General features: G+C 51.9%; 7 protein-coding genes and 1 pseudogene across 7 annotated transcripts; all 8 read right to left on the bottom strand.

The window, feature by feature from the left end:
• Positions 1-1,372: 1,372 nt before the first annotated feature.
• Positions 1,373-1,747, bottom strand: LOC118701840 (feather beta keratin-like). The gene has a single exon (XM_036406769.1). The coding sequence runs from the start codon at positions 1,745-1,747 to the stop codon at positions 1,373-1,375; it is 375 nt and encodes a 124-aa protein (XP_036262662.1).
• A 3,091-nt stretch (positions 1,748-4,838) lies between these two features.
• LOC118701942 (feather beta keratin-like) lies at positions 4,839-5,213 on the bottom strand. Its single transcript, XM_036406928.1, has one exon. It carries the CDS (start codon positions 5,211-5,213, stop codon positions 4,839-4,841), a length of 375 nt encoding a protein of 124 aa, XP_036262821.1.
• A 3,089-nt stretch (positions 5,214-8,302) lies between these two features.
• LOC118683970 (feather beta keratin-like) lies at positions 8,303-8,677 on the bottom strand. The gene has a single exon (XM_036378612.1). It carries the CDS (start codon positions 8,675-8,677, stop codon positions 8,303-8,305), a length of 375 nt encoding a protein of 124 aa, XP_036234505.1.
• A 3,090-nt stretch (positions 8,678-11,767) lies between these two features.
• LOC118683944 (feather beta keratin-like) lies at positions 11,768-12,472 on the bottom strand. The gene is made up of 2 exons (XM_036378584.2): positions 12,355-12,472; positions 11,768-12,150 (listed from the first exon to the last, which is right to left on the bottom strand). Exons 1-2 carry the CDS (start codon positions 12,470-12,472, stop codon positions 11,768-11,770), a joined length of 501 nt encoding a protein of 166 aa, XP_036234477.2.
• A 2,761-nt stretch (positions 12,473-15,233) lies between these two features.
• On the bottom strand, positions 15,234-15,620 carry LOC118701862 (feather beta keratin-like). The gene has a single exon (XM_036406802.2). The coding sequence runs from the start codon at positions 15,606-15,608 to the stop codon at positions 15,234-15,236; it is 375 nt and encodes a 124-aa protein (XP_036262695.1). The 5' UTR covers positions 15,609-15,620.
• A 3,077-nt stretch (positions 15,621-18,697) lies between these two features.
• On the bottom strand, positions 18,698-19,402 carry LOC118683959 (feather beta keratin-like; annotated as a pseudogene).
• Positions 19,403-22,162: 2,760 nt separating this feature from the next.
• LOC118684040 (feather beta keratin-like) lies at positions 22,163-22,867 on the bottom strand. Its single transcript, XM_036378704.2, has 2 exons — positions 22,750-22,867; positions 22,163-22,545 (listed from the first exon to the last, which is right to left on the bottom strand). The coding sequence occupies exons 1-2, from the start codon at positions 22,865-22,867 to the stop codon at positions 22,163-22,165; spliced, it is 501 nt and encodes a 166-aa protein (XP_036234597.2).
• Positions 22,868-25,632: 2,765 nt separating this feature from the next.
• On the bottom strand, positions 25,633-26,016 carry LOC118701967 (feather beta keratin-like). Its single transcript, XM_036406962.2, has one exon. It carries the CDS (start codon positions 25,996-25,998, stop codon positions 25,633-25,635), a length of 366 nt encoding a protein of 121 aa, XP_036262855.1. The 5' UTR covers positions 25,999-26,016.
• Positions 26,017-27,089: the final 1,073 nt, after the last annotated feature.

Here is a 27,089-nt window from a genome sequence, read left to right as displayed (position 1 = left end):
GGGCTGGGGCCAGTGGCTTGTAGTCAGTGTCCCAAAGTCCAGATGGCAGCAAGTCCCCAGTGCTGAGCCCCGGGCCAACACTGAAAACTTTTGGTGTTCTGGACATCTGCTGGACTTCAGCAAGGGCAGCTGCCAAGTGCTTTTTCACGGGAGGAGTCATACCAGGTAGGAAGAAATATCTGTGTGAGTCACTTGGAACAATTGTTTTCATCTCTGAAAATGCCTTTCAGAGTGATTGTGGGTTAGAAGGAATGGGGCAGGAGGTGTACCTGTATCATTGTGGGAAAAGGCACGTCCAGTTTCCAGATCAGGACTGGGGAGAATTGTTGTGATGGTGCAGGGAGATGATGTGATGAGGAGACTCTTGGTGTCTTCTGAGCACTGGTGAAGTCCCATGTGAGGTGTGGCGTGCAATTCTAGTCTCCCCAGTGTGAAAATGAAGTCAACTTAGTGAGTTAGTGAATAGTGACCAGTTCAGAACCAGCAAGATTCCAAAATGGTGGATCATTCCACGATGGGAAACTGGGAGATCTGGGACTCCCAGAGGACGAGGGTGGACAGGGGGGTGTTCTGAGTGTGTGCAAATCCCTGATGGCAGAGGATGAAGGTGAGGGAGCCTGACTGTTCTCAGTAGTGCCCAAGTGCAGGACAAGAGGGCAAAGGCAAAGGGAAAACAGATGGAATGCAAATGCTAAAGAAGACAAGAATTTCTCATTTTGAGGGTGGTGACGGAGCGGAAAAGGTGTTGCACTGTTGGTCCAGGGAGATCCAATACTGAACTGTCCATGGTGCTGGGAATCCAGCCCATGTTGGTCTTGTTGGAGCATGGAAGTTGAAGCTCTTGCACTCCAGATTTCCTGCTCAAATGGAGGATTTTGGGATCGTTTTACTGGAAGGGTTCAAGAGTCCTGGTGGGGAAAAGAGTTTCCCAGGGTGTGCCAGTACAGAGTGATGTGTCCAGGGCTGTACCCAGGAGAGCATGGATGCGTCCAAGGGTTTGGTCTCTCAGATGATGGGCTTGTTCATGATATTGAAGGTGTTCCCTCCTGTGCTTCCTATGCCAGTCATTTTTATTAGTTGTATTTACATATTTATGAGGGAAGGAGTGGTTGCACATAGCCCAAATGCCTGTTGAGGCATGGAATGTGCTTGGTAAGGATGTGAGACCACTGGAATTCCAGAAGAACAGGAGGCATACCAGGCTGTGATGCAGGAAAACTTTATTGAGGCACAAGAATGAAGAGACAGGAGAAAGAGAAGATGGAATCTGGTGCGAGGTGCATGTAGGACAACGATCAGCCAAGGTGGTTGGCTTGTAGGATCTGTTGGCAGAGGTCTGAGCTGGTGGTGTCAGGGGTGGTGCTGAGGGCCCTTAGCAGTTGTAGCCATAGCCCCTCCTGCCGTAGCAGCCCAGGCTGTAGCCATAGCCCTGCCCGTAGCCGAATCCACAGCCATAGCCAAACCCACGGCCATAGCCAAGGCCGTAGCCAAAGCCACCAAAGCCACCAAATCCGCCAGAGATGGGCTGTCCCTGCACACTGAGCTCAGTGCCCACGGCAGCCGAGGAGGTGGATCCGACGGCGGTGTTCTGGGGGAAGGAGGTCATGATGGGTCCTGGCAGGGTGACCAGCACAGGGGAAGGGTTGATGATGACGCGGGAATCCTGGCATTGCAGGGCACAGGGCTCGTTGCAGCTGTTGGCCAGCGGGGTGGGTCCACAGGGACTGCAGATGTTGTAGCAGGCCATGGGTGTGGTGTGGAGGGTGCCTGGAAAAGAGAGGGGGGTGAGGCAGGGTAGGGGTTTGAAGGCATGAGGGGCAGGGATGCAGGAGGGTGAGGAAGTGAGGAGGCTGTTGTGGAGCTGTGGGGAGCCATGAGCGCTGCTGAAGCGGCAGCTGAGTGAGCTGGAAGAGAGGGGCCAGGGGTGCAGGGCCAGGAGGGTCAGGGGAGTGTAGCTCACCTGGTTGTCTGCAGGAGCAGGAGGTGTGAGAAGAAGTGTGTGAAGGAGAGGCACTGGCCCGGCCTTTATGCTGGTCCTGGAGGGGCGGGACAGCCTTGTCCCATGGCCTTGGGGCATTTTGCAGGCAGCAGCTCTTGGCTGGCCCTGCCTGGTGAGTCATGAGCTGGGGAGTGTTTTCCTTCATGCCATTCTGCAATTCCATGTCCTGCCCTTGATGCTGTGTCCATTTGACCTTGGCAGCAGCGTTAATAAATAATAAATAATTGGTATTTGGGCAGATTTGATTCCATGCATGTCAGGGAGGTGTGAATGAACAACCCAAGCCCTGAAGATCTGCAATGTCACCAGTGATGTAATTTTGTGGCACTCGTGTTCTGTGGTTTGCGGGTGCCTTGTGAAGACTGGGACTCTGTTCCATGACACTGCATGTCCATCAGTCATTGTGCTGCACCCAGGAATGCTGAGGGAGCTGCTGATGTCCTGGGGCGGTCACTCTGGAATAGCTTGGCTAGAACCCAATGCCTGCAAGCCTTTCATGATAGATGAAAGAGAACTCACAGCCTTTTGTCTTGAATGGGATCAAGAGAGAGGATGTTTAAAATGAGAGGCTGTTCAGGCTGAACATATTCCAATATTATGATCCATTTGGATTTCTCCAATTCACATGTCAATGTCCCCTGCCATTTAAACTGTCTTCCTTGACCTTGTTAAGAAATCCATTAAGGAAACAACAAACTGGGCTTGATCCCTTTTTTCCCCGGCTCTCTGTGACATCAATTAGCTTATTCCGCATTCAAGCCACAAGTTTCATAACTCATGGCCTGTAATTGTTCACATTGTGTTCCTGTAAGCAAATAATTACTAATGGAGCATCAGTGAGCTCCTCTGTCCTTCCCTGACAAGGTGGGTGTGCGTCTTTGTGGAATTGTGCAATTCCATATCCAGCTCCTGAGGCCCTGTCCATCTGTGGCAGAAACTTTTAATTGCGACTATGAAGAGGTCAAATTTTTCTGTTGGTGGTTCATGTCAGGGAGGGCTGAAGATGTGACCCAAGCTTTGGAAAGGTGGGGTGTCATCACTGTGGTAACCCCAGTGCCCTCGTGTGCTGTGGTTTGTGGGTGCCTTCTGAAAAATTTCCCCCAATTTCTCACATTTCTGATAGGCTGGTCTGGGCTGTGCAGCTGTGCCAAGGAAGAGGTGCTGCACCTTCCATTGCCTTCCCTCCCTCCATGCATTGATCCCAGTTGGCAAATGCTGACCTCAGACCTCACCATTCAATTTGAACATGCTCAGTGGGTGCTTGGGTGATAGTCCAGCCTCAGAGGTTTTGATATTTTCGGTCTTCCCTTGGGCTGAGTGCCAAAGGCTGGGGCCAACTGTGATTGCCTGAATGAGGATTTGGGGGTTGACCAGGGTTGTTGGCGACAAGAATTGCATGATCCTCAACAACCCAGGTGAGTCCAGGTTGTGTCTGTGCCCAGGGCAGTGGACTCAGAAGAGTCTTAAGGGCTGGGGCCAGTTGTTTTTGGTCAGTGTCCCAAAGTCCAGATGGCAGCAAGTCCCCAGTGCTGAGCCCCGGGCCAACACTGAAAACTTTCTGGGTTCTGGACATCTGCTGGACCTCAGCAAGGGCAGCTGCCAAGTGCTTTTTCACGGGAGAAGTCATACCAGGTAGGAAGAAATATCTGTGTGAGTCACTTGGAACAATTGTTTTCATCTCTGAAAATGCCTTTCAGAGTGATTGTGGGTTAGAAGGAATGGGGCAGGAGGTGTACCTGTATCGTTGTGGGAAAAGGCACGTCCAGTCTCCAGATCAGGACTGGGGAGAATTGTTGTGATGGTGCAGGGAGATGATGTGATGAGGAGACTCTTGGTGTCTTCTGAGCACTGGTGAGGTCCCATGTGAGGTGTGGCGTGCAATTCTAGTTTCCCCAGTGTGAAAATGAAGTCAACTTAGTGAGTTAGTGAATAGTGACCAGTTCAGAACCAGCAAGATTCCAAAATGGTGGATCATTCCAGGATGGGAAACTGGGAGAGCTGGGAGTCCCAGAGGACGAGGGTGGACAGGGGGGTGTTCTGAGTGTGTGCAAATCCCTGATGGCAGAGGATGAAGGTGAGGGAGCCTGACTGTTCACAGCAGTGCCCATGTGCAGGACAAGAGGGCAAAGGCAAAGGGAAAACAGATGGAATGCAAATGCTAAAGAAGACAAGAATTTCTCATTTTGAGGGTGGTGACGGAGCGGAAAAGGTGTTGCACTGTTGGTCCAGGGAGATCCAATACTGAACTGTCCATGGTGCTGGGAATCCAGCCCATGTTGGTCTTGTTGGAGCATGGAAGTTGAAGCTCTTGCACTCCAGATTTCCTGCTCAAATGGAGGATTTTGGGATCGTTTTACTGGAAGGGTTCAAGAGTCCTGGTGGGGAAAAGAGTTTCCCAGGGTGTGCCAGTACAGAGTGATGTGTCCAGGGCTGTACCCAGGAGAGCATGGATGCGTCCAAGGCTTTGGTCTCTCAGATGATGGGTTTGTTCATGATATTGAAGGTGTTCCCTCCTGTGCTTCCTATGCCAGTCATTTTTATTAGTTGTATTTACATATTTATGAGGGAAGGAGTGGTTGCACATAGCCCAAATGCCTGTTGAGGCATGGAATGTGCTTGGTAAGGATGTGAGACCACTGGAATTCCAGAAGAACAGGAGGCATACCAGGCTGTGATGCAGGAAAACTTTATTGAGGCACAAGAATGAAGAGACAGGAGAAAGAGAAGATGGAATCTGGTGCGAGGTGCATGTAGGACAACGATCAGCCAAGGTGGTTGGCTTGTAGGATCTGTTGGCAGAGGTCTGAGCTGGTGGTGTCAGGGGTGGTGCTGAGGGCCCTTAGCAGTTGTAGCCATAGCCCCTCCTGCCGTAGCAGCCCAGGCTGTAGCCATAGCCCTGCCCGTAGCCGAATCCACAGCCATAGCCAAACCCACGGCCATAGCCAAGGCCGTAGCCAAAGCCACCAAAGCCACCAAATCCGCCAGAGATGGGCTGTCCCTGCACACTGAGCTCAGTGCCCACGGCAGCCGAGGAGGTGGATCCGACGGCGGTGTTCTGGGGGAAGGAGGTCATGATGGGTCCTGGCAGGGTGACCAGCACAGGGGAAGGGTTGATGATGACGCGGGAATCCTGGCATTGCAGGGCACAGGGCTCGTTGCAGCTGTTGGCCAGCGGGGTGGGTCCACAGGGACTGCAGCGGTTGTAGCAGGCCATGGGTGTGGTGTGGAGGGTGCCTGGAAAAGAGAGGGGGGTGAGGCAGGGTAGGGGTTTGAAGGCATGAGGGGCAGGGATGCAGGAGGGTGAGGAAGTGAGGAGGCTGTTGTGGAGCTGTGGGGAGCCATGAGCGCTGCTGAAGCGGCAGCTGAGTGAGCTGGAAGAGAGGGGCCAGGGGTGCAGGGCCAGGAGGGTCAGGGGAGTGTAGCTCACCTGGTTGTCTGCAGGAGCAGGAGGTGTGAGAAGAAGTGTGTGAAGGAGAGGCACTGGCCCGGCCTTTATGCTGGTCCTGGAGGGGCGGGACAGCCTTGTCCCATGGCCTTGGGGCATTTTGCAGGCAGCAGCTCTTGGCTGGCCCTGCCTGGTGAGTCATGAGCTGGGGAGTGTTTTCCTTCATGCCATTCTGCAATTCCATGTCCTGCCCTTGATGCTGTGTCCATTTGACCTTGGCAGCAGCGTTAATAAATAATAAATAATTGGTATTTGGGCAGATTTGATTCCATGCATGTCTGGGAGGTGTGAATGAACAACCCAAGCCCTGAAGATCTGCAATGTCACCAGTGATGTCATTTTGTGGCACTCATGTTCTGTGGTTTGCGGGTGCCTTGTGAAGACTGGGACTCTGTTCCATGACACTGCATGTCCATCAGTCATTGTGCTGCACCCAGGAATGCTGAGGGAGCTGCTGATGTCCTGGGGCGGTCACTCTGGAATAGCTTGGCTAGAACCCAATGCCTGCAAGCCGTTCATGATAGATGAAAGAGAACTCACGGCCTTTTGTCTTGAATGGGATCAAGAGAGAGGATGTTTAAAATGAGAGGCTGTTCAGGCTGAACATATTCCAATATTATGATCCATTTGGATTTCTCCAATTCACATGTCAATGTCCCCTGCCATTTAAACTGTCTTCCTTGACCTTGTTAAGAAATCCATTAAGGAAACAACAAACTGGGCTTGATCCCTTTTTTCCCCGGCTCTCTGTGCCATCAATTAGCTTATTCCGCATTCAAGCCACAAGTTTCATAACTCATGGCCTGTAATTGTTCACATTGTGTTCCTGTAAGCAAATAATTACTAATGGAGCATCAGTGAGCTCCTCTGTCCTTCCCTGACAAGGTGGGTGTGCGTCTTTGTGGAATTGTGCAATTCCATATCCAGCTCCTGAGGCCCTGTCCATCTGTGGCAGTAACTTTTAATTGCAACTATGAAGAGGTCAATTTTTTCTGTTGGTGGTTCATGTCAGGGAGGGCTGAAGATGTGACCCAAGTTTGGAGAGGTGGCGTGTCATCCCTGTGGTCACCCCAGTGCCCTCGTGTGCTGTGGTTTGTGGGTGTCTTCTGAAAAATTTCCCCCAATTTCTCACATTTCTGATAGGCAGGTCTGGGCTGTGCAGCTGCGGCAAGGACGAGGTGTTGCACCTTCCATTGCCTTCCATCCCTCCATGCATTGATCCCAGTTGGCAAATGCTGACCTCAGACCTCACCATTCAATTTGAACATGCTCAGTGGGTGCTTGGGTGATAGTCCAGCCTCAGAGGTTTTGATGTTTTCGGTCATTCCTTGGGCTGAGTGCCAAAGGCTGAGGCCAATTGTGATTGTCTGAATGCGGATTTGGAGGTTGACCAGGGTTGTTGGCGACAAGAACTGCATGATCCTCAACAACCCAGGTGAGTCCAGGTTGTGTCTGTGCCCAGGGCAGTGGACTCAGAAGAGTCTTAAGGGCTGGGGCCAGTGGCTTGTGGTCAGTGTCCCAAAGTCCAGATGGCAGCAAGTCCCCATTGCTGAGCCCCGGGCCAACACTGAAAACTTTCTGGGTTCTGGACATCTGCTGGACCTCAGCAAGGGCAGCTGCCAAGTGCTTTTTCATGGGAGGAGTCATACCATGTAGGAAGAAATATCTGTGTGAGTCACTTGGAACAATTGTTTTTGTCTCTGAAAACGCCTTTCAGAGTGATTGTGGGTTAGAAGGAATGGGGCAGGAGGTGTTCCTGTATCGTTGTGGGAAAGGCACCTCCAGTTTCCAGATCAGGACTGGGGAGAATTGTTGTGATGGTGCAGGGAGATGATGTGATGAGGAGACTCTTGGTGTCTTCTGAGCACTGGTGAGGTCCCATGTGAGCTGTGGTGTGCAATTCTAGTCTCCCCAGTGTGAAAATGAAGTCAACTTAGTGAGTTAGTGAATAGTGACCAGTTCAGAACCAGCAGGATTCCAAAATGGTTGGTCATTCCAGGATGGAAAACTGGGAGAGCTGGGAGTCCCAGAGGACGAGGGTGGACAGGGGGGTGTTCTGAGTGTGTGCAAATCCCTGATGGCAGAGGATGAAGGTGAGGGAGCCTGACTGTTCACAGCAGTGCCCATGTGCAGGACAAGAGGGCAAAGGCAAAGGGAAAACAGATGGAATGCAATTGCTAAAGAAGACAAGAATTTTTCATTTTGAGGGTGGTGACGGAGTGGAAAAGGTGTTGGACGGTTGGTCCAGGGAGATCCAATAGTGAACTGTCCATGGTGCTGGGAATCCAGCCCATGTTGGTCTTGTTGGAGCATGGAAGTTGAAGCTCTTGCACTCCAGATTTCCTGCTCAAATGGAGGATTTGGGGATCGTTTTACTGGAAGGGTTCAAGAGTCCTGGTGGGGAAAAGAGTTTCCCAGGGTGTGCCAGTACAGAGTGACGTGTCCAGGGCTGTCCCCAGGAGAGCATGGATGCGTCCAAGGGTTTGGTCTCTCAGATGATGGGTTTGTTCATGATATTGAAGGTGTTCCCTCCTGTGCTTCCTATGCCAGTCATTTTTATTAGTTGTATTTACATATTTATGAGGGAAGGAGTTGTTGCACCTCCCCCAAATGCCGGTTGAGGCATGGAATGTGCTTGGTAAGGATGTGAGACCACTGGAATTCCAGAAGAACAGGAGGCATACCAGGCTGTGATGCAGGAAAACTTTATTGAGGCACAAGAATGAAGAGACAGGAGAAAGAGAAGATGGAATCTGGTGCGAGGTGCATGTAGGACAACGATCAGCCAAGGTGGTTGGCTTGTAGGATGTGTTGGCAGAGGTCTGAGCTGGTGGTGTCAGGGGTGGTGCTGAGGGCCCTTAGCAGTTGTAGCCATAGCCCCTCCTGCCGTAGCAGCCCAGGCCGTAGCCATAGCCCTGCCCGTAGCCGAATCCACAGCCATAGCCAAACCCACGGCCATAGCCAAGGCCGTAGCCAAAGCCACCAAAGCCACCAAATCCGCCAGAGATGGGCTGTCCCTGCACACTGAGCTCAGTGCCCACGGCAGCCGAGGAGGTGGATCCGACGGCGGTGTTCTGGGGGAAGGAGGTCATGATGGGTCCTGGCAGGGTGACCAGCACAGGGGAAGGGTTGATGATGACGTGGGAATCCTGGCATTGCAGGGCACAGGGCTCGTTGCAGCTGTTGGCCAGCGGGGTGGGTTCGCAGGGACTGCAGCGGTTGTAGCAGGCCATGGGTGTGGTGTGGAGGGTGCCTGGAAGAGAAAGGGGGGTGAGGCAGGGTAGGGGTGTGAAGGTGTGAGGGGCAGGGACGCAGGAGGGTGAGGGAGTGAGGAGGCTGTTGTGGAGCTGTGGGGAGCCATGAGCGCTGCTGAAGCGGCGGCTGAGTGAGCTGGAAGAGAGGGGCCAGGGGTGCAGGGCCAGGAGGGTCAGGGGAGTGTAGCTCACCTGGTTGTCTGCAGGAGCAGGAGGTGTGAGAAGAAGTGTGTGAGGGAGAGGCACTGGCCCGGCTTTTATGCTGGTCCTGGAGGGGCGGGACAGCCTTGTCCCATGGCCTTGGGGCATTTTGCAGGCAGCAGCTCTTGGCTGGCCCTGCCTGGTGAGTCATGAGCTGGGGAGTGTTTTCCTTCATGCCATTCTGCAATTCCATGTCCTGCCCTTGATGCTGTGTCCATTTGACCTTGGCAGCAGCATTAATAAATAATAAATAATTGGTATTTGGGCAGATTTGATTCCATGCATGTCTGGGAGGTGTGAATGAACAACCCAAGCCCTGAAGATCTGCAATGTCACCAGTGATGTCATTTTGTGGCACTCGTGTTCTGTGGTTTGCGGGTGCCTTGTGAAGACTGGGACTCTGTTCCATGACACTGCATGTCCATCAGTCATTGTGCTGCACCCAGGAATGCTGAGGGAGCTGCTGATGTCCTGGGGCGGTCACTCTGGAATAGCTTGGCTAGAACCCAATGCCTGCAAGCCTTTCATGATAGATGAAAGAGAACTCACAGCCTTTTGTCTTGAATGGGATCAAGAGAGAGGACATTTAAAATGAGAGGCTGTTCAGGCTGAACATATTCCAATATTATGATCCATTTGGATTTCTCCAATTCACATGTCAATGTCTCCTGCCATTTAAACTGTCTTCCTTGACCTTTTTAAGAAATCCATTAAGGAAACAACAAACTGGGCTTCATCCCTTTTTTCCCCGGCTCTCTGTGACATCAATTAGCTTATTCCGCATTCAAGCCACAAGTTTCATAACTCATGGCCTGTAATTGTTCACATTGCGTTCCTGTAAGCAAATAATTACTAATGGAGCATCAGTGAGCTCCTCTGTCCTTCCCTGACAAGGTGGGTGTGCGTCTTTGTGGAATTGTGCAATTCCATATCCAGCTCCTGAGGCCCTGTCCATCTGTGGCAGTAACTTTTAATTGCAACTATGAAGAGGTCAATTTTTTCTGTTGGTGATTCATGTCAGGGAGGGCTGAAGATGTGACCCAAGTTTGGAGAGGTGGGGTGTCATCCCTGTGGTCACCCCAGTGCCCTCGTGTGCTGTGGTTTGTGGGTGCCTTCTGAAAAATTTCCCCCAATTTCTCACATTTCTGATAGGCTGGTCTGGGCTGTGCAGCTGCGGCAAGGACGAGGTGTTGCACCTTCCATTGCCTTCCATCCCTCCATGCATTGATCCCAGTTGGCAAATGCTGACCTCAGACCTCACCATTCAATTTGAACATGCTCAGTGGGTGCTTGGGTGATAGTCCAGCCTCAGAGGTTTGGATATTTTCGGTCTTCCCTTGGGCTGAGTGCCAAAGGCTGGGGCCAACTGTGATTGCCTGAATGAGGATTTGGGGGTTGACCAGGGTTGTTGGCGACAAGAATTGCATGATCCTCAACAACCCAGGTGAGTCCAGGTTGTGTCTGTGCCCAGGGCAGTGGACTCAGAAGAGTCTTAAGGGCTGGGGCCAGTGGCTTGTGGTCAGTGTCCGAAAGTCCAGATGCCCGCAAGTCCCCATTTCTGAGCCCCGGGCCAACACTGAAAACTTTCTGGGTTCTGGACATCTGCTGGACTTCAGCAAGGGCAGCTGCCAAGTGCTTTTTCACGGGAGGAGTCATACCAGGTAGGAAGAAATATCTGTGTGAGTCACTTGGAACAATTGTTTTCATCTCTGAAAATGCCTTTCAGAGTGATTGTGGGTTAGAAGGAATGGGGCAGGAGGTGTACCTGTATCGTTGTGGGAAAAGGCACGTCCAGTTTCCAGATCAGGACTGGGGAGAATTGTTGTGATGGTGCAGGGAGATGATGTGATGAGGAGACTCTTGGTGTCTTCTGAGCACTGGTGAAGTCCCATGTGAGGTGTGGCGTGCAATTCTAGTCTCCCCAGTGTGAAAATGAAGTCAACTTAGTGAGTTAGTGAATAGTGACCAGTTCAGAACCAGCAAGATTCCAAAATGGTGGATCATTCCAGGATGGGAAACTGGGAGATCTGGGACTCCCAGAGGACGAGGGTGGACAGGGGGGTGTTCTGAGTGTGTGCAAATCCCTGATGGCAGAGGATGAAGGTGAGGGAGCCTGACTGTTCTCAGTAGTGCCCAAGTGCAGGACAAGAGGGCAAAGGCAAAGGGAAAACAGATGGAATGCAAATGCTAAAGAAGACAAGAATTTCTCATTTTGAGGTTGGTGACGGAGCGGAAAAGGTGTTGCACTGTTGGTCCAGGGAGATCCAATAGTGAACTGTCCATGGTGCTGGGAATCCAGCCCATGTTGGTCTTGTTGGAGCATGGAAGTTGAAGCTCTTGCACTCCAGATTTCCTGCTCAAATGGAGGATTTTGGGATCGTTTTACTGGAAGGGTTCAAGAGTCCTGGTGGGGAAAAGAGTTTCCCAGGGTGTGCCAGTACAGAGTGACGTGTCCAGGGCTGTCCCCAGGAGAGCATGGATGCGTCCAAGGGTTTGGTCTCTCAGATGATGGGTTTGTTCATGATATTGAAGGTGTTCCCTCCTGTGCTTCCTATGCCAGTCATTTTTATTAGTTGTATTTGCATATTTTTGAGGGAAGGAGTGGTTGCACATAGCCCAAATGCCTGTTGAGGCATGGAATGTGCTTGGTAAGGATGTGAGACCACTGGAATTCCAGAAGAACAGGAGGCGTATCAGGCTTTGATGCAGGAAAACTTTATTGAGGCACAAGAATGAAGAGACAGGAGAAAGAGAAGATGGAATCTGGTGCGAGGTGCATGTAGGACAACGATCAGCCAAGGTGGTTGGCTTGTAGGATGTGTTGGCAGAGGTCTGAGCTGGTGGTGTCAGGGGTGGTGCTGAGGGCCCTTAGCAGTTGTAGCCATAGCCCCTCCTGCCGTAGCAGCCCAGGCCGTAGCCATAGCCCTGCCCGTAGCCGAATCCACAGCCATAGCCAAACCCACGGCCATAGCCAAGGCCGTAGCCAAAGCCACCAAAGCCAGCAAATCCCCCAGAGATGGGCTGTCCCTGCACATTGAGCTCAGTGCCCACGGCAGCCGAGGAGGTGGATCCGACAGCGGTGTTCTGGGGGAAGGAGGTCATGATGGGTCCTGGCAGGGTGACCAGCACAGGGGAAGGGTTGATGATGACGCGGGAATCCTGGCATTGCAGGGCACAGGGCTCGTTGCAGCTGTTGGCCAGCGGGGTGGGTCCGCAGGGACTGCAGCGGTTGTAGCAGGCCATGGGTGTGGTGTGGAGGGTGCCTGGAAAAGAGAGGGGGGTGAGGCAGGGTAGGGGTTTGAAGGTGTGAGGGGCAGGGATGCAGGAGGGTGAGGAAGTGAGGAGGCTGTTGTGGGGCTGTGGGGAGCCATGAGTGCTGCTGAAGCGGTGGCTGAGTGAGCTGGAAGAGAGGGGCCAGGGGTGCAGGGCCAGGAGGGTCAGGGGAGTGTAGCTCACCTGGTTGTCTGCAGGAGCAGGAGGTGTGAGAAGAAGTGTGTGAGGGAGAGGCACTGGCCCGGCTTTTATGCTGGTCCTGGAGGGGCGGGACAGCCTTGTCCCATGGCCTTGGGGCATTTTGCAGGCAGCAGCTCTTGGCTGGCCCTGCCTGGTGAGTCATGAGCTGGGGAGTGTTTTCCTTCATGCCATTCTGCAATTCCATGTCCTGCCCTTGATGCTGTGTCCATTTGACCTTGGCAGCAACGTTAATAAATAATAAATAATTGGTATTTGGGCAGATTTGATTCCATGCATGTCAGGGAGGTGTGAATGAACAACCCAAGCCCTGAAGATCTGCAATGTCACCAGTGATGTCATTTTGTAGCACTCGTGTTCTGTGGTTTGCAGGTGCCTTGTGAAGACTGGGACTCTGTTCCATGACACTGCATGTCCATCAGTCATTGTGCTGCACCCAGGAATGCTGAGGGAGCTGCTGATGTCCTGGGGCGGTCACTCTGGAATAGTTTGGCTAGAACCCAATGCCTGCAAGCCTTTCATGATAGATGAAAGAGAACTCACGGCCTTTTGTCTTGAATGGGATCAAGAGAGAGGACATTTAAAATGAGAGGCTGTTCAGGCTGAACATATTCCAATATTATGATCCATTTGGATTTCTCCAATTCACATGTCAATGTCCCCTGCCATTTAAACTGTCTTCCTTGACCTTGTTAAGAAATCCATTAAGGAAACAACAAACTGGGCTTGATCCCTTTTTTCCCCGGCTCTCTGTGACATCAATTAGCTTATTCCTCATTCAAGCCACAAGTTTCATAACTCATGGCCTGTAATTGTTCACATTGCGTTCCTGTAAGCAAATAATAACTAAAGGAGCATCAGTGAGCTCCTCTGTCCTTCCCTGACAAGGTGGGTGTGCGTCTTTGTGGAATTGTGCAATTCCATATCCAGCTCCTGAGGCCCTGTCCATCTGTGGCAGAAACTTTTAATTGCGACTATGAAGAGGTCAAATTTTTCTGTTGGTGGTTCATGTCAGGGAGGGCTGAAGATGTGACCCAAGCTTTGGAAAGGTGGGGTGTCATCACTGTGGTAACCCCAGTGCCCTCGTGTGCTGTGGTTTGTGGGTGCCTTCTGAAAAATTTCCCCCAATTTCTCACATTTCTGATAGGCTGGTCTGGGCTGTGCAGCTGTGCCAAGGAAGAGGTGCTGCACCTTCCATTGCCTTCCCTCCCTCCATGCATTGATCCCAGTTGGCAAATGCTGACCTCAGACCTCACCATTCAATTTGAACATGCTCAGTGGGTGCTTGGGTGATAGTCCAGCCTCAGAGGTTTTGATATTTTCGGTCTTCCCTTGGGCTGAGTGCCAAAGGCTGGGGCCAACTGTGATTGCCTGAATGAGGATTTGGGGGTTGACCAGGGTTGTTGGCGACAAGAATTGCATGATCCTCAACAACCCAGGTGAGTCCAGGTTGTGTCTGTGCCCAGGGCAGTGGACTCAGAAGAGTCTTAAGGGCTGGGGCCAGTTGTTTTTGGTCAGTGTCCCAAAGTCCAGATGGCAGCAAGTCCCCAGTGCTGAGCCCCGGGCCAACACTGAAAACTTTCTGGGTTCTGGACATCTGCTGGACCTCAGCAAGGGCAGCTGCCAAGTGCTTTTTCACGGGAGAAGTCATACCAGGTAGGAAGAAATATCTGTGTGAGTCACTTGGAACAATTGTTTTCATCTCTGAAAATGCCTTTCAGAGTGATTGTGGGTTAGAAGGAATGGGGCAGGAGGTGTACCTGTATCGTTGTGGGAAAAGGCACGTCCAGTCTCCAGATCAGGACTGGGGAGAATTGTTGTGATGGTGCAGGGAGATGATGTGATGAGGAGACTCTTGGTGTCTTCTGAGCACTGGTGAGGTCCCATGTGAGGTGTGGCGTGCAATTCTAGTTTCCCCAGTGTGAAAATGAAGTCAACTTAGTGAGTTAGTGAATAGTGACCAGTTCAGAACCAGCAAGATTCCAAAATGGTGGATCATTCCAGGATGGGAAACTGGGAGAGCTGGGAGTCCCAGAGGACGAGGGTGGACAGGGGGGTGTTCTGAGTGTGTGCAAATCCCTGATGGCAGAGGATGAAGGTGAGGGAGCCTGACTGTTCACAGCAGTGCCCATGTGCAGGACAAGAGGGCAAAGGCAAAGGGAAAACAGATGGAATGCAAATGCTAAAGAAGACAAGAATTTCTCATTTTGAGGGTGGTGACGGAGCGGAAAAGGTGTTGCACTGTTGGTCCAGGGAGATCCAATACTGAACTGTCCATGGTGCTGGGAATCCAGCCCATGTTGGTCTTGTTGGAGCATGGAAGTTGAAGCTCTTGCACTCCAGATTTCCTGCTCAAATGGAGGATTTTGGGATCGTTTTACTGGAAGGGTTCAAGAGTCCTGGTGGGGAAAAGAGTTTCCCAGGGTGTGCCAGTACAGAGTGATGTGTCCAGGGCTGTACCCAGGAGAGCATGGATGCGTCCAAGGCTTTGGTCTCTCAGATGATGGGTTTGTTCATGATATTGAAGGTGTTCCCTCCTGTGCTTCCTATGCCAGTCATTTTTATTAGTTGTATTTACATATTTATGAGGGAAGGAGTGGTTGCACATAGCCCAAATGCCTGTTGAGGCATGGAATGTGCTTGGTAAGGATGTGAGACCACTGGAATTCCAGAAGAACAGGAGGCATACCAGGCTGTGATGCAGGAAAACTTTATTGAGGCACAAGAATGAAGAGACAGGAGAAAGAGAAGATGGAATCTGGTGCGAGGTGCATGTAGGACAACGATCAGCCAAGGTGGTTGGCTTGTAGGATCTGTTGGCAGAGGTCTGAGCTGGTGGTGTCAGGGGTGGTGCTGAGGGCCCTTAGCAGTTGTAGCCATAGCCCCTCCTGCCGTAGCAGCCCAGGCCGTAGCCATAGCCCTGCCCGTAGCCGAATCCACAGCCATAGCCAAACCCACGGCCATAGCCAAGGCCGTAGCCAAAGCCACCAAAGCCACCAAATCCGCCAGAGATGGGCTGTCCCTGCACACTGAGCTCAGTGCCCACGGCAGCCGAGGAGGTGGATCCGACGGCGGTGTTCTGGGGGAAGGAGGTCATGATGGGTCCTGGCAGGGTGACCAGCACAGGGGAAGGGTTGATGATGACGCGGGAATCCTGGCATTGCAGGGCACAGGGCTCGTTGCAGCTGTTGGCCAGCGGGGTGGGTCCACAGGGACTGCAGCGGTTGTAGCAGGCCATGGGTGTGGTGTGGAGGGTGCCTGGAAAAGAGAGGGGGGTGAGGCAGGGTAGGGGTTTGAAGGCATGAGGGGCAGGGATGCAGGAGGGTGAGGAAGTGAGGAGGCTGTTGTGGAGCTGTGGGGAGCCATGAGCGCTGCTGAAGCGGCAGCTGAGTGAGCTGGAAGAGAGGGGCCAGGGGTGCAGGGCCAGGAGGGTCAGGGGAGTGTAGCTCACCTGGTTGTCTGCAGGAGCAGGAGGTGTGAGAAGAAGTGTGTGAAGGAGAGGCACTGGCCCGGCCTTTATGCTGGTCCTGGAGGGGCGGGACAGCCTTGTCCCATGGCCTTGGGGCATTTTGCAGGCAGCAGCTCTTGGCTGGCCCTGCCTGGTGAGTCATGAGCTGGGGAGTGTTTTCCTTCATGCCATTCTGCAATTCCATGTCCTGCCCTTGATGCTGTGTCCATTTGACCTTGGCAGCAGCGTTAATAAATAATAAATAATTGGTATTTGGGCAGATTTGATTCCATGCATGTCTGGGAGGTGTGAATGAACAACCCAAGCCCTGAAGATCTGCAATGTCACCAGTGATGTCATTTTGTGGCACTCATGTTCTGTGGTTTGCGGGTGCCTTGTGAAGACTGGGACTCTGTTCCATGACACTGCATGTCCATCAGTCATTGTGCTGCACCCAGGAATGCTGAGGGAGCTGCTGATGTCCTGGGGCGGTCACTCTGGAATAGCTTGGCTAGAACCCAATGCCTGCAAGCCGTTCATGATAGATGAAAGAGAACTCACGGCCTTTTGTCTTGAATGGGATCAAGAGAGAGGATGTTTAAAATGAGAGGCTGTTCAGGCTGAACATATTCCAATATTATGATCCATTTGGATTTCTCCAATTCACATGTCAATGTCCCCTGCCATTTAAACTGTCTTCCTTGACCTTGTTAAGAAATCCATTAAGGAAACAACAAACTGGGCTTGATCCCTTTTTTCCCCGGCTCTCTGTGCCATCAATTAGCTTATTCCGCATTCAAGCCACAAGTTTCATAACTCATGGCCTGTAATTGTTCACATTGTGTTCCTGTAAGCAAATAATTACTAATGGAGCATCAGTGAGCTCCTCTGTCCTTCCCTGACAAGGTGGGTGTGCGTCTTTGTGGAATTGTGCAATTCCATATCCAGCTCCTGAGGCCCTGTCCATCTGTGGCAGTAACTTTTAATTGCAACTATGAAGAGGTCAATTTTTTCTGTTGGTGGTTCATGTCAGGGAGGGCTGAAGATGTGACCCAAGTTTGGAGAGGTGGCGTGTCATCCCTGTGGTCACCCCAGTGCCCTCGTGTGCTGTGGTTTGTGGGTGTCTTCTGAAAAATTTCCCCCAATTTCTCACATTTCTGATAGGCAGGTCTGGGCTGTGCAGCTGCGGCAAGGACGAGGTGTTGCACCTTCCATTGCCTTCCATCCCTCCATGCATTGATCCCAGTTGGCAAATGCTGACCTCAGACCTCACCATTCAATTTGAACATGCTCAGTGGGTGCTTGGGTGATAGTCCAGCCTCAGAGGTTTTGATGTTTTCGGTCATTCCTTGGGCTGAGTGCCAAAGGCTGAGGCCAATTGTGATTGTCTGAATGCGGATTTGGAGGTTGACCAGGGTTGTTGGCGACAAGAACTGCATGATCCTCAACAACCCAGGTGAGTCCAGGTTGTGTCTGTGCCCAGGGCAGTGGACTCAGAAGAGTCTTAAGGGCTGGGGCCAGTGGCTTGTGGTCAGTGTCCCAAAGTCCAGATGGCAGCAAGTCCCCATTGCTGAGCCCCGGGCCAACACTGAAAACTTTCTGGGTTCTGGACATCTGCTGGACCTCAGCAAGGGCAGCTGCCAAGTGCTTTTTCATGGGAGGAGTCATACCATGTAGGAAGAAATATCTGTGTGAGTCACTTGGAACAATTGTTTTTGTCTCTGAAAACGCCTTTCAGAGTGATTGTGGGTTAGAAGGAATGGGGCAGGAGGTGTTCCTGTATCGTTGTGGGAAAGGCACCTCCAGTTTCCAGATCAGGACTGGGGAGAATTGTTGTGATGGTGCAGGGAGATGATGTGATGAGGAGACTCTTGGTGTCTTCTGAGCACTGGTGAGGTCCCATGTGAGCTGTGGTGTGCAATTCTAGTCTCCCCAGTGTGAAAATGAAGTCAACTTAGTGAGTTAGTGAATAGTGACCAGTTCAGAACCAGCAGGATTCCAAAATGGTTGGTCATTCCAGGATGGAAAACTGGGAGAGCTGGGAGTCCCAGAGGACGAGGGTGGACAGGGGGGTGTTCTGAGTGTGTGCAAATCCCTGATGGCAGAGGATGAAGGTGAGGGAGCCTGACTGTTCACAGCAGTGCCCATGTGCAGGACAAGAGGGCAAAGGCAAAGGGAAAACAGATGGAATGCAATTGCTAAAGAAGACAAGAATTTTTCATTTTGAGGGTGGTGACGGAGTGGAAAAGGTGTTGGACGGTTGGTCCAGGGAGATCCAATAGTGAACTGTCCATGGTGCTGGGAATCCAGCCCATGTTGGTCTTGTTGGAGCATGGAAGTTGAAGCTCTTGCACTCCAGATTTCCTGCTCAAATGGAGGATTTGGGGATCGTTTTACTGGAAGGGTTCAAGAGTCCTGGTGGGGAAAAGAGTTTCCCAGGGTGTGCCAGTACAGAGTGACGTGTCCAGGGCTGTCCCCAGGAGAGCATGGATGCGTCCAAGGGTTTGGTCTCTCAGATGATGGGTTTGTTCATGATATTGAAGGTGTTCCCTCCTGTGCTTCCTATGCCAGTCATTTTTATTAGTTGTATTTACATATTTATGAGGGAAGGAGTTGTTGCACCTCCCCCAAATGCCGGTTGAGGCATGGAATGTGCTTGGTAAGGATGTGAGACCACTGGAATTCCAGAAGAACAGGAGGCATACCAGGCTGTGATGCAGGAAAACTTTATTGAGGCACAAGAATGAAGAGACAGGAGAAAGAGAAGATGGAATCTGGTGCGAGGTGCATGTAGGACAACGATCAGCCAAGGTGGTTGGCTTGTAGGATGTGTTGGCAGAGGTCTGAGCTGGTGGTGTCAGGGGTGGTGCTGAGGGCCCTTAGCAGTTGTAGCCATAGCCCCTCCTGCCGTAGCAGCCCAGGCCGTAGCCATAGCCCTGCCCGTAGCCGAATCCACAGCCATAGCCAAACCCACGGCCATAGCCAAGGCCGTAGCCAAAGCCACCAAAGCCACCAAATCCGCCAGAGATGGGCTGTCCCTGCACACTGAGCTCAGTGCCCACGGCAGCCGAGGAGGTGGATCCGACGGCGGTGTTCTGGGGGAAGGAGGTCATGATGGGTCCTGGCAGGGTGACCAGCACAGGGGAAGGGTTGATGATGACGTGGGAATCCTGGCATTGCAGGGCACAGGGCTCGTTGCAGCTGTTGGCCAGCGGGGTGGGTTCGCAGGGACTGCAGCGGTTGTAGCAGGCCATGGGTGTGGTGTGGAGGGTGCCTGGAAGAGAAAGGGGGGTGAGGCAGGGTAGGGGTGTGAAGGTGTGAGGGGCAGGGACGCAGGAGGGTGAGGAAGTGAGGAGGCTGTTGTGGAGCTGTGGGGAGCCATGAGCGCTGCTGAAGCGGCGGCTGAGTGAGCTGGAAGAGAGGGGCCAGGGGTGCAGGGCCAGGAGGGTCAGGGGAGTGTAGCTCACCTGGTTGTCTGCAGGAGCAGGAGGTGTGAGAAGAAGTGTGTGAGGGAGAGGCACTGGCCCGGCTTTTATGCTGGTCCTGGAGGGGCGGGACAGCCTTGTCCCATGGCCTTGGGGCATTTTGCAGGCAGCAGCTCTTGGCTGGCCCTGCCTGGTGAGTCATGAGCTGGGGAGTGTTTTCCTTCATGCCATTCTGCAATTCCATGTCCTGCCCTTGATGCTGTGTCCATTTGACCTTGGCAGCAGCATTAATAAATAATAAATAATTGGTATTTGGGCAGATTTGATTCCATGCATGTCTGGGAGGTGTGAATGAACAACCCAAGCCCTGAAGATCTGCAATGTCACCAGTGATGTCATTTTGTGGCACTCGTGTTCTGTGGTTTGCGGGTGCCTTGTGAAGACTGGGACTCTGTTCCATGACACTGCATGTCCATCAGTCATTGTGCTGCACCCAGGAATGCTGAGGGAGCTGCTGATGTCCTGGGGCGGTCACTCTGGAATAGTTTGGCTAGAACCCAATGCCTGCAAGCCTTTCATGATAGATGAAAGAGAACTCACAGCCTTTTGTCTTGAATGGGATCAAGAGAGAGGACATTTAAAATGAGAGGCTGTTCAGGCTGAACATATTCCAATATTATGATCCATTTGGATTTCTCCAATTCACATGTCAATGTCTCCTGCCATTTAAACTGTCTTCCTTGACCTTTTTAAGAAATCCATTAAGGAAACAACAAACTGGGCTTCATCCCTTTTTTCCCCGGCTCTCTGTGACATCAATTAGCTTATTCCGCATTCAAGCCACAAGTTTCATAACTCATGGCCTGTAATTGTTCACATTGCGTTCCTGTAAGCAAATAATTACTAATGGAGCATCAGTGAGCTCCTCTGTCCTTCCCTGACAAGGTGGGTGTGCGTCTTTGTGGAATTGTGCAATTCCATATCCAGCTCCTGAGGCCCTGTCCATCTGTGGCAGTAACTTTTAATTGCAACTATGAAGAGGTCAATTTTTTCTGTTGGTGATTCATGTCAGGGAGGGCTGAAGATGTGACCCAAGTTTGGAGAGGTGGGGTGTCATCCCTGTGGTCACCCCAGTGCCCTCGTGTGCTGTGGTTTGTGGGTGCCTTCTGAAAAATTTCCCCCAATTTCTCACATTTCTGATAGGCTGGTCTGGGCTGTGCAGCTGCGGCAAGGACGAGGTGTTGCACCTTCCATTGCCTTCCATCCCTCCATGCATTGATCCCAGTTGGCAAATGCTGACCTCAGACCTCACCATTCAATTTGAACATGCTCAGTGGGTGCTTGGGTGATAGTCCAGCCTCAGAGGTTTGGATATTTTCGGTCTTCCCTTGGGCTGAGTGCCAAAGGCTGGGGCCAACTGTGATTGCCTGAATGAGGATTTGGGGGTTGACCAGGGTTGTTGGCGACAAGAATTGCATGATCCTCAACAACCCAGGTGAGTCCAGGTTGTGTCTGTGCCCAGGGCAGTGGACTCAGAAGAGTCTTAAGGGCTGGGGCCAGTGGCTTGTGGTCAGTGTCCGAAAGTCCAGATGCCCGCAAGTCCCCATTTCTGAGCCCCGGGCCAACACTGAAAACTTTCTGGGTTCTGGACATCTGCTGGACTTCAGCAAGGGCAGCTGCCAAGTGCTTTTTCACGGGAGGAGTCATACCAGGTAGGAAGAAATATCTGTGTGAGTCACTTGGAACAATTGTTTTCATCTCTGAAAATGCCTTTCAGAGTGATTGTGGGTTAGAAGGAATGGGGCAGGAGGTGTACCTGTATCGTTGTGGGAAAAGGCACGTCCAGTTTCCAGATCAGGACTGGGGAGAATTGTTGTGATGGTGCAGGGAGATGATGTGATGAGGAGACTCTTGGTGTCTTCTGAGCACTGGTGAAGTCCCATGTGAGGTGTGGCGTGCAATTCTAGTCTCCCCAGTGTGAAAATGAAGTCAACTTAGTGAGTTAGTGAATAGTGACCAGTTCAGAACCAGCAAGATTCCAAAATGGTGGATCATTCCAGGATGGGAAACTGGGAGATCTGGGACTCCCAGAGGACGAGGGTGGACAGGGGGGTGTTCTGAGTGTGTGCAAATCCCTGATGGCAGAGGATGAAGGTGAGGGAGCCTGACTGTTCTCAGTAGTGCCCAAGTGCAGGACAAGAGGGCAAAGGCAAAGGGAAAACAGATGGAATGCAAATGCTAAAGAAGACAAGAATTTCTCATTTTGAGGTTGGTGACGGAGCGGAAAAGGTGTTGCACTGTTGGTCCAGGGAGATCCAATAGTGAACTGTCCATGGTGCTGGGAATCCAGCCCATGTTGGTCTTGTTGGAGCATGGAAGTTGAAGCTCTTGCACTCCAGATTTCCTGCTCAAATGGAGGATTTTGGGATCGTTTTACTGGAAGGGTTCAAGAGTCCTGGTGGGGAAAAGAGTTTCCCAGGGTGTGCCAGTACAGAGTGACGTGTCCAGGGCTGTCCCCAGGAGAGCATGGATGCGTCCAAGGGTTTGGTCTCTCAGATGATGGGTTTGTTCATGATATTGAAGGTGTTCCCTCCTGTGCTTCCTATGCCAGTCATTTTTATTAGTTGTATTTGCATATTTTTGAGGGAAGGAGTGGTTGCACATAGCCCAAATGCCTGTTGAGGCATGGAATGTGCTTGGTAAGGATGTGAGACCACTGGAATTCCAGAAGAACAGGAGGCGTATCAGGCTTTGATGCAGGAAAACTTTATTGAGGCACAAGAATGAAGAGACAGGAGAAAGAGAAGATGGAATCTGGTGCGAGGTGCATGTAGGACAACGAACAGCCAAGGTGGTTGGCTTGTAGGATGTGTTGGCAGAGGTCTGAGCTGGTGGTGTCAGGGGTGGTGCTGAGGGCCCTTAGCAGTTGTAGCCATAGCCCCTCCTGCCGTAGCAGCCCAGGCCGTAGCCATAGCCCTGCCCGTAGCCGAATCCACAGCCATAGCCAAACCCACGGCCATAGCCAAGGCCGTAGCCAAAGCCACCAAAGCCAGCAAATCCCCCAGAGATGGGCTGTCCCTGGGCATTGAGCTCAGTGCCCACGGCAGCCGAGGAGGTGGATCCGACGGCGGTGCTCTGGGGGAAGGAGGTCATGATGGGTCCTGGCAGGGTGACCAGCACAGGGGAAGGGTTGATGATGACGCGGGAATCCTGGCATTGCAGGGCACAGGGCTCGTTGCAGCTGTTGGCCAGCGGGGTGGGTCCGCAGGGACTGCAGCGGTTGTAGCAGGCCATGGGTGTGGTGTGGAGGGTGCCTGGAAAAGAGAGGGGGGTGAGGCAGGGTAGGGGTTTGAAGGTGTGAGGGGCAGGGATGCAGGAGGGTGAGGAAGTGAGGAGGCTGTTGTGGGGCTGTGGGGAGCCATGAGTGCTGCTGAAGCGGTGGCTGAGTGAGCTGGAAGAGAGGGGCCAGGGGTGCAGGGCCAGGAGGGTCAGGGGAGTGTAGCTCACCTGGTTGTCTGCAGGAGCAGGAGGTGTGAGAAGAAGTGTGTGAGGGAGAGGCACTGGCCCGGCTTTTATGCTGGTCCTGGAGGGGCGGGACAGCCTTGTCCCATGGCCTTGGGGCATTTTGCAGGCAGCAGCTCTTGGCTGGCCCTGCCTGGTGAGTCATGAGCTGGGGAGTGTTTTCCTTCATGCCATTCTGCAATTCCATGTCCTGCCCTTGATGCTGTGTCCATTTGACCTTGGCAGCAACGTTAATAAATAATAAATAATTGGTATTTGGGCAGATTTGATTCCATGCATGTCAGGGAGGTGTGAATGAACAACCCAAGCCCTGAAGATCTGCAATGTCACCAGTGATGTCATTTTGTAGCACTCGTGTTCTGTGGTTTGCAGGTGCCTTGTGAAGACTGGGACTCTGTTCCATGACACTGCATGTCCATCAGTCATTGTGCTGCACCCAGGAATGCTGAGGGAGCTGCTGATGTCCTGGGGCGGTCACTCTGGAATAGTTTGGCTAGAACCCAATGCCTGCAAGCCTTTCATGATAGATGAAAGAGAACTCACGGCCTTTTGTCTTGAATGGGATCAAGAGAGAGGACATTTAAAATGAGAGGCTGTTCAGGCTGAACATATTCCAATATTATGATCCATTTGGATTTCTCCAATTCACATGACAACGTCCCCTGCCATTTAAACTGTCTTCCTTGACCTTGTTAAGAAATCCATTAAGGAAACAACAAACTGGGCTTGATCCCTTTTTTCCCCGGCTCTCTGTGACATCAATTAGCTTATTCCACATTCAAGCCACAAGTTTCATAACTCATGGCCTGTAATTGTTCACATTGCGTTCCTGTAAGCAAATAATAACTAAAGGAGCATCAGTGAGCTCCTCTGTCCTTCCCTGACAAGGTGGGTGTGCGTCTTTGTGGAATTGTGCAATTCCATATCCAGCTCCTGAGGCCCTGGCCATCTGTGGCAGTAACTTTTAATTGCATCTATGAAGAGGTCAATTTTTTCTGTTGGTGGTTCATGTCAGGGAGGGCTGAAGACGTGACCCAAGTTTGGAGAGGTGGGGTGTCATCACTGTGGTCACCCCAGTGCCCTCGTGTGCTGTGGTTTGTGGGTGCCTTCTGAAAAATTTCCCCCAATTTCTCACATTTCTGATAGGCTGGTCTGGGCTGTGCAGCTGCGGCAAGAACGAGGTGTTGCACCTTCCATTGCCTTCCCTCCCTCCATGCATTGATCCCAGTTGGCAAATGCTGACCTCAGACCTCACCATTCAATTTGAACATGCTCAGTGGGTGCTTGGGTGATAGTCCAGCCTCAGAGGTTTGGATATTTTTGGTCATTCCTAGAGCAGAGTGCCAAAGGCTGAGGCCACTTGTGATTGTCTGAATGCGGGTTTGGAGGTTGACCAGGGTTGTTGGCGACAAGAATTGCATGATCCTCAACAACCCAGGTGAGTCCAGGTTGTGTCTGTGCCCAGGGCAGTGGACTCAGAAGAGTCTTAAGGGCTGGGGCCAGTTGTTTTTGGTCAGTGTCCCAAAGTCCAGATGGCAGCAAGTCCCCAGTGCTGAGCCCCGGGCCAACACTGAAAACTTTTGGGGTTCTGGACATCTGCTGGACTTCAGCAAGGGCAGCTGCCAAGTGCTTTTTCACGGGAGAAGTCATACCAGGTAGGAAGAAATATCTGTGTGTCACTTGGAACAATTGTTTTCATCTCTGAAAATGCCTTTCAGAGTGATTGTAGGTTAGAAGGAATGGGGCAGGAGGTGTCCCTGTATCATTGTGGGAAAAGGCACCTCCAGTTTCCAGATCAGGACTGGGGAGAATTGTTGTGATGGTGCAGGGAGATGATGTGATGAGGAGACTCTTGGTGTCTTCTGAGCACTGGTGAAGTCCCATGTGAGGTGTGGTGCGCAATTCTAGTTTCCCCAGTGTGAAAATGAAGTCAACTTAGTGAGTTAGTGAATAGTGACCAGTTCAGAACCAGCAAGATTCCTAAAAGGGTTGCTGAATAATTCCAGGATGGGAAACTGGGAGATCTGGGACTCCCAGAGGACGAGGGTGGACAGGGGGGTGTTCTGAGTGTGTGCAAATCCCTGATGACAGAGGATGAAGGTGAGGGAGCCTGACTGTTCTCAGTAGTGCCCAAGTGCAGGACAAGAGGGCAAAGGCAAAGGGAAACCAGATGGAATGCAATTGCTAAAGAAGGCAAGAATTTCTCATTTTGAGGGTGGTGATGGAGCGGAAAAGATGTTGGACGGTTGGCCCGGGGAGATCCAATACTGAACTGTCCATGGTGCTGGGAATCCGGCCCATGTTGGTCTTGCTGGAGCAGGGAAGTTGAAGCTCTTGCACTCCAGATTTTCTGCCAAAATGGAGGATTTTGGGACTCTTATTGCTGGAAGGGTTCAAGAGTCCTGGTGGGGAAGAGAGTTTGACAAGATTGTGCCGGTACAGAGTGACGTGTCCCGGGCTGTACCCAGGAGAGCATGGATGTTTGCAAGGCTTTGGTCTCTCAGATGATGGGTTTGTTCATGATATTGAAGGTGTTCCCTCCTGTGCTTCCTATGCCAGACGTTTTTATTAGTCGTATTTACATATTTATGAGGGAAGGAGTTGTTGCACCTACGCCAAATGCCTGTTGAGGCATGGAATGTGCTTGGTAAGGATGTGAGACCACTGGAATTCCAGAAGAACAGGAGGCGTACCAGGCTTTGATGCAGGAAAACTTTATTGAGGCACAAGAATGAAGAGACAGGAGAAAGAGAAGATGGAATCTGGTGCGAGGTGCATGTAGGACAACGAACAGCCAAGGTGGTTGGCTTGTAGGATGTGTTGGCAGAGGTCTGAGCTGGTGGTGTCAGGGGTGGTGCTGAGGGCCCTTAGCAGTTGTAGCCATAGCCCCTCCTGCCGTAGCAGCCCAGGCCGTAGCCATAGCCCTGCCCGTAGCCGAATCCACAGCCATAGCCAAACCCACGGCCATAGCCAAGGCCGTAGCCAAAGCCACCAAATCCGCCAGAGATGGGCTGTCCCTGCACACTGAGCTCAGTGCCCACGGCAGCCGAGGAGGTGGATCCGACGGCGGTGTTCTGGGGGAAGGAGGTCATGATGGGTCCTGGCAGGGTGACCAGCACAGGGGAAGGGTCGATGATGACGCGGGAATCCTGGCATTGCAGGGCACAGGGCTCGTTGCAGCTGTTGGCCAGCGGGGTGGGTCCGCAGGGACTGCAGCGGTTGTAGCAGGCCATGGCTGTGGTGTGGAGGGTGCCTGGAAAAGAGAGGGGGGTGAGGCAGGGTAGGGGTTTGAAGGTGTGAGGGGCAGGGATGCAGGAGGTTGAGGGAGTGAGGAGGCTGTTGTGGGGCTGTGGGGAGCCATGAGCACTGCTGAAGCGGCGGCTGAGCATGCTGGAAGAGAGGGGCCAGGGGTGCAGGGCCAGGAGGGACAGGGGAGTGTAGCTCACCTGGTTGTCTGCAGGAGCAGGAGGTGTGAGAAGAAGTGTGTGAGGGAGAGGCACTGGCCCGGTTTTTATGCTGGTCCTGGAGGGGCGGGACAGCCTTGTCCCATGGCCTTGGGCATTTTGCAGGCAGCAGCTCTTGGCTGGCCCAGCCTGGTGAGTCATGAGCGGGGGAGTGTTTTCCTTCATGCCATTCTGCAATTCCATGTCCTGCCCTTGATGCTGTGTCCATTTGACCTTGGCAGCAACGTTAATAAATAATAAATAATTGGTATTTGGGCCGATTTGATTCCATGCATGTCTGGGAGGTGTGAATGAACAACCCAAGCCCTGAAGATCTGCAATGTCACCAGTGATGTCATTTTGTGGCACTCGTGTTTTGTTGTTTGCAGGTGCCTTGTGAAGACTGGGACTCTGTTCCATGACACTGCATGTCCATCAGTCATTGTGCTGCACCCAGGAATGCTGAGGGAGCTGCTGATGTCCTGGGGCGGTCACTCTGGAATAGTTTGGCTAGAACCCAATGCCTGCAAGCCTTTCATGATAGATGAAAGAGAACTCACGGCCTTTTGTCTTGAATGGGATCAAGAGAGAGGACATTTAAAATGAGAGGCTGTTCAGGCTGAACATATTCCAATATTATGATCCATTTGGATTTCTCCAATTCACATGTCAATGTCCCCTGCCATTTAAACTGTCTTCCTTGACCTTGTTAAGAAATCCATTAAGGAAACAACAAACTGGGCTTGATCCCTTTTTTCCCAGGCTCTCTGTGACATCAATTAGCTTATTCCGCATTCAAGCCACAAGTTTCATAACTCATGGCCTGTAATTGTTCACATTGTGTTCCTGAAAGCAAATAATTACTAATGGAGCATCAGTGA

Source organism: Molothrus ater, chromosome 1 (assembly GCF_012460135.2).
Source record: "Molothrus ater isolate BHLD 08-10-18 breed brown headed cowbird chromosome 1, BPBGC_Mater_1.1, whole genome shotgun sequence".
Taxonomy (NCBI): Eukaryota; Metazoa; Chordata; class Aves; order Passeriformes; family Icteridae; genus Molothrus; species Molothrus ater.
Note: the sequence above shows the minus strand (reverse complement) of the source record. Positions and strands in the feature narration are given on the sequence as shown.

Coding starts and splice junctions, on each gene's coding strand:
- LOC118701967 (XM_036406962.2), bottom strand. CDS start 25,998: ATGGCCTGCTACAACCGCTGCAGTCCCTGCGGACCCACCCCGCTGGCC.
- LOC118684040 (XM_036378704.2), bottom strand. CDS start 22,867: ATGCCCCAAGGCCATGGGACAAGGCTGTCCCGCCCCTCCAGGACCAGC. Junction 22,546..22,749: donor TGCTCCTGCAGACAACCAGG/TGAGCTACACTC, acceptor GCACCCTCCACA/CCACACCCATGGCCTGCTAC.
- LOC118701942 (XM_036406928.1), bottom strand. CDS start 5,213: ATGGCCTGCTACAACCGCTGCAGTCCCTGTGGACCCACCCCGCTGGCC.
- LOC118701840 (XM_036406769.1), bottom strand. CDS start 1,747: ATGGCCTGCTACAACATCTGCAGTCCCTGTGGACCCACCCCGCTGGCC.
- LOC118701862 (XM_036406802.2), bottom strand. CDS start 15,608: ATGGCCTGCTACAACCGCTGCAGTCCCTGTGGACCCACCCCGCTGGCC.
- LOC118683970 (XM_036378612.1), bottom strand. CDS start 8,677: ATGGCCTGCTACAACCGCTGCAGTCCCTGCGAACCCACCCCGCTGGCC.
- LOC118683944 (XM_036378584.2), bottom strand. CDS start 12,472: ATGCCCCAAGGCCATGGGACAAGGCTGTCCCGCCCCTCCAGGACCAGC. Junction 12,151..12,354: donor TGCTCCTGCAGACAACCAGG/TGAGCTACACTC, acceptor GCACCCTCCACA/CCACACCCATGGCCTGCTAC.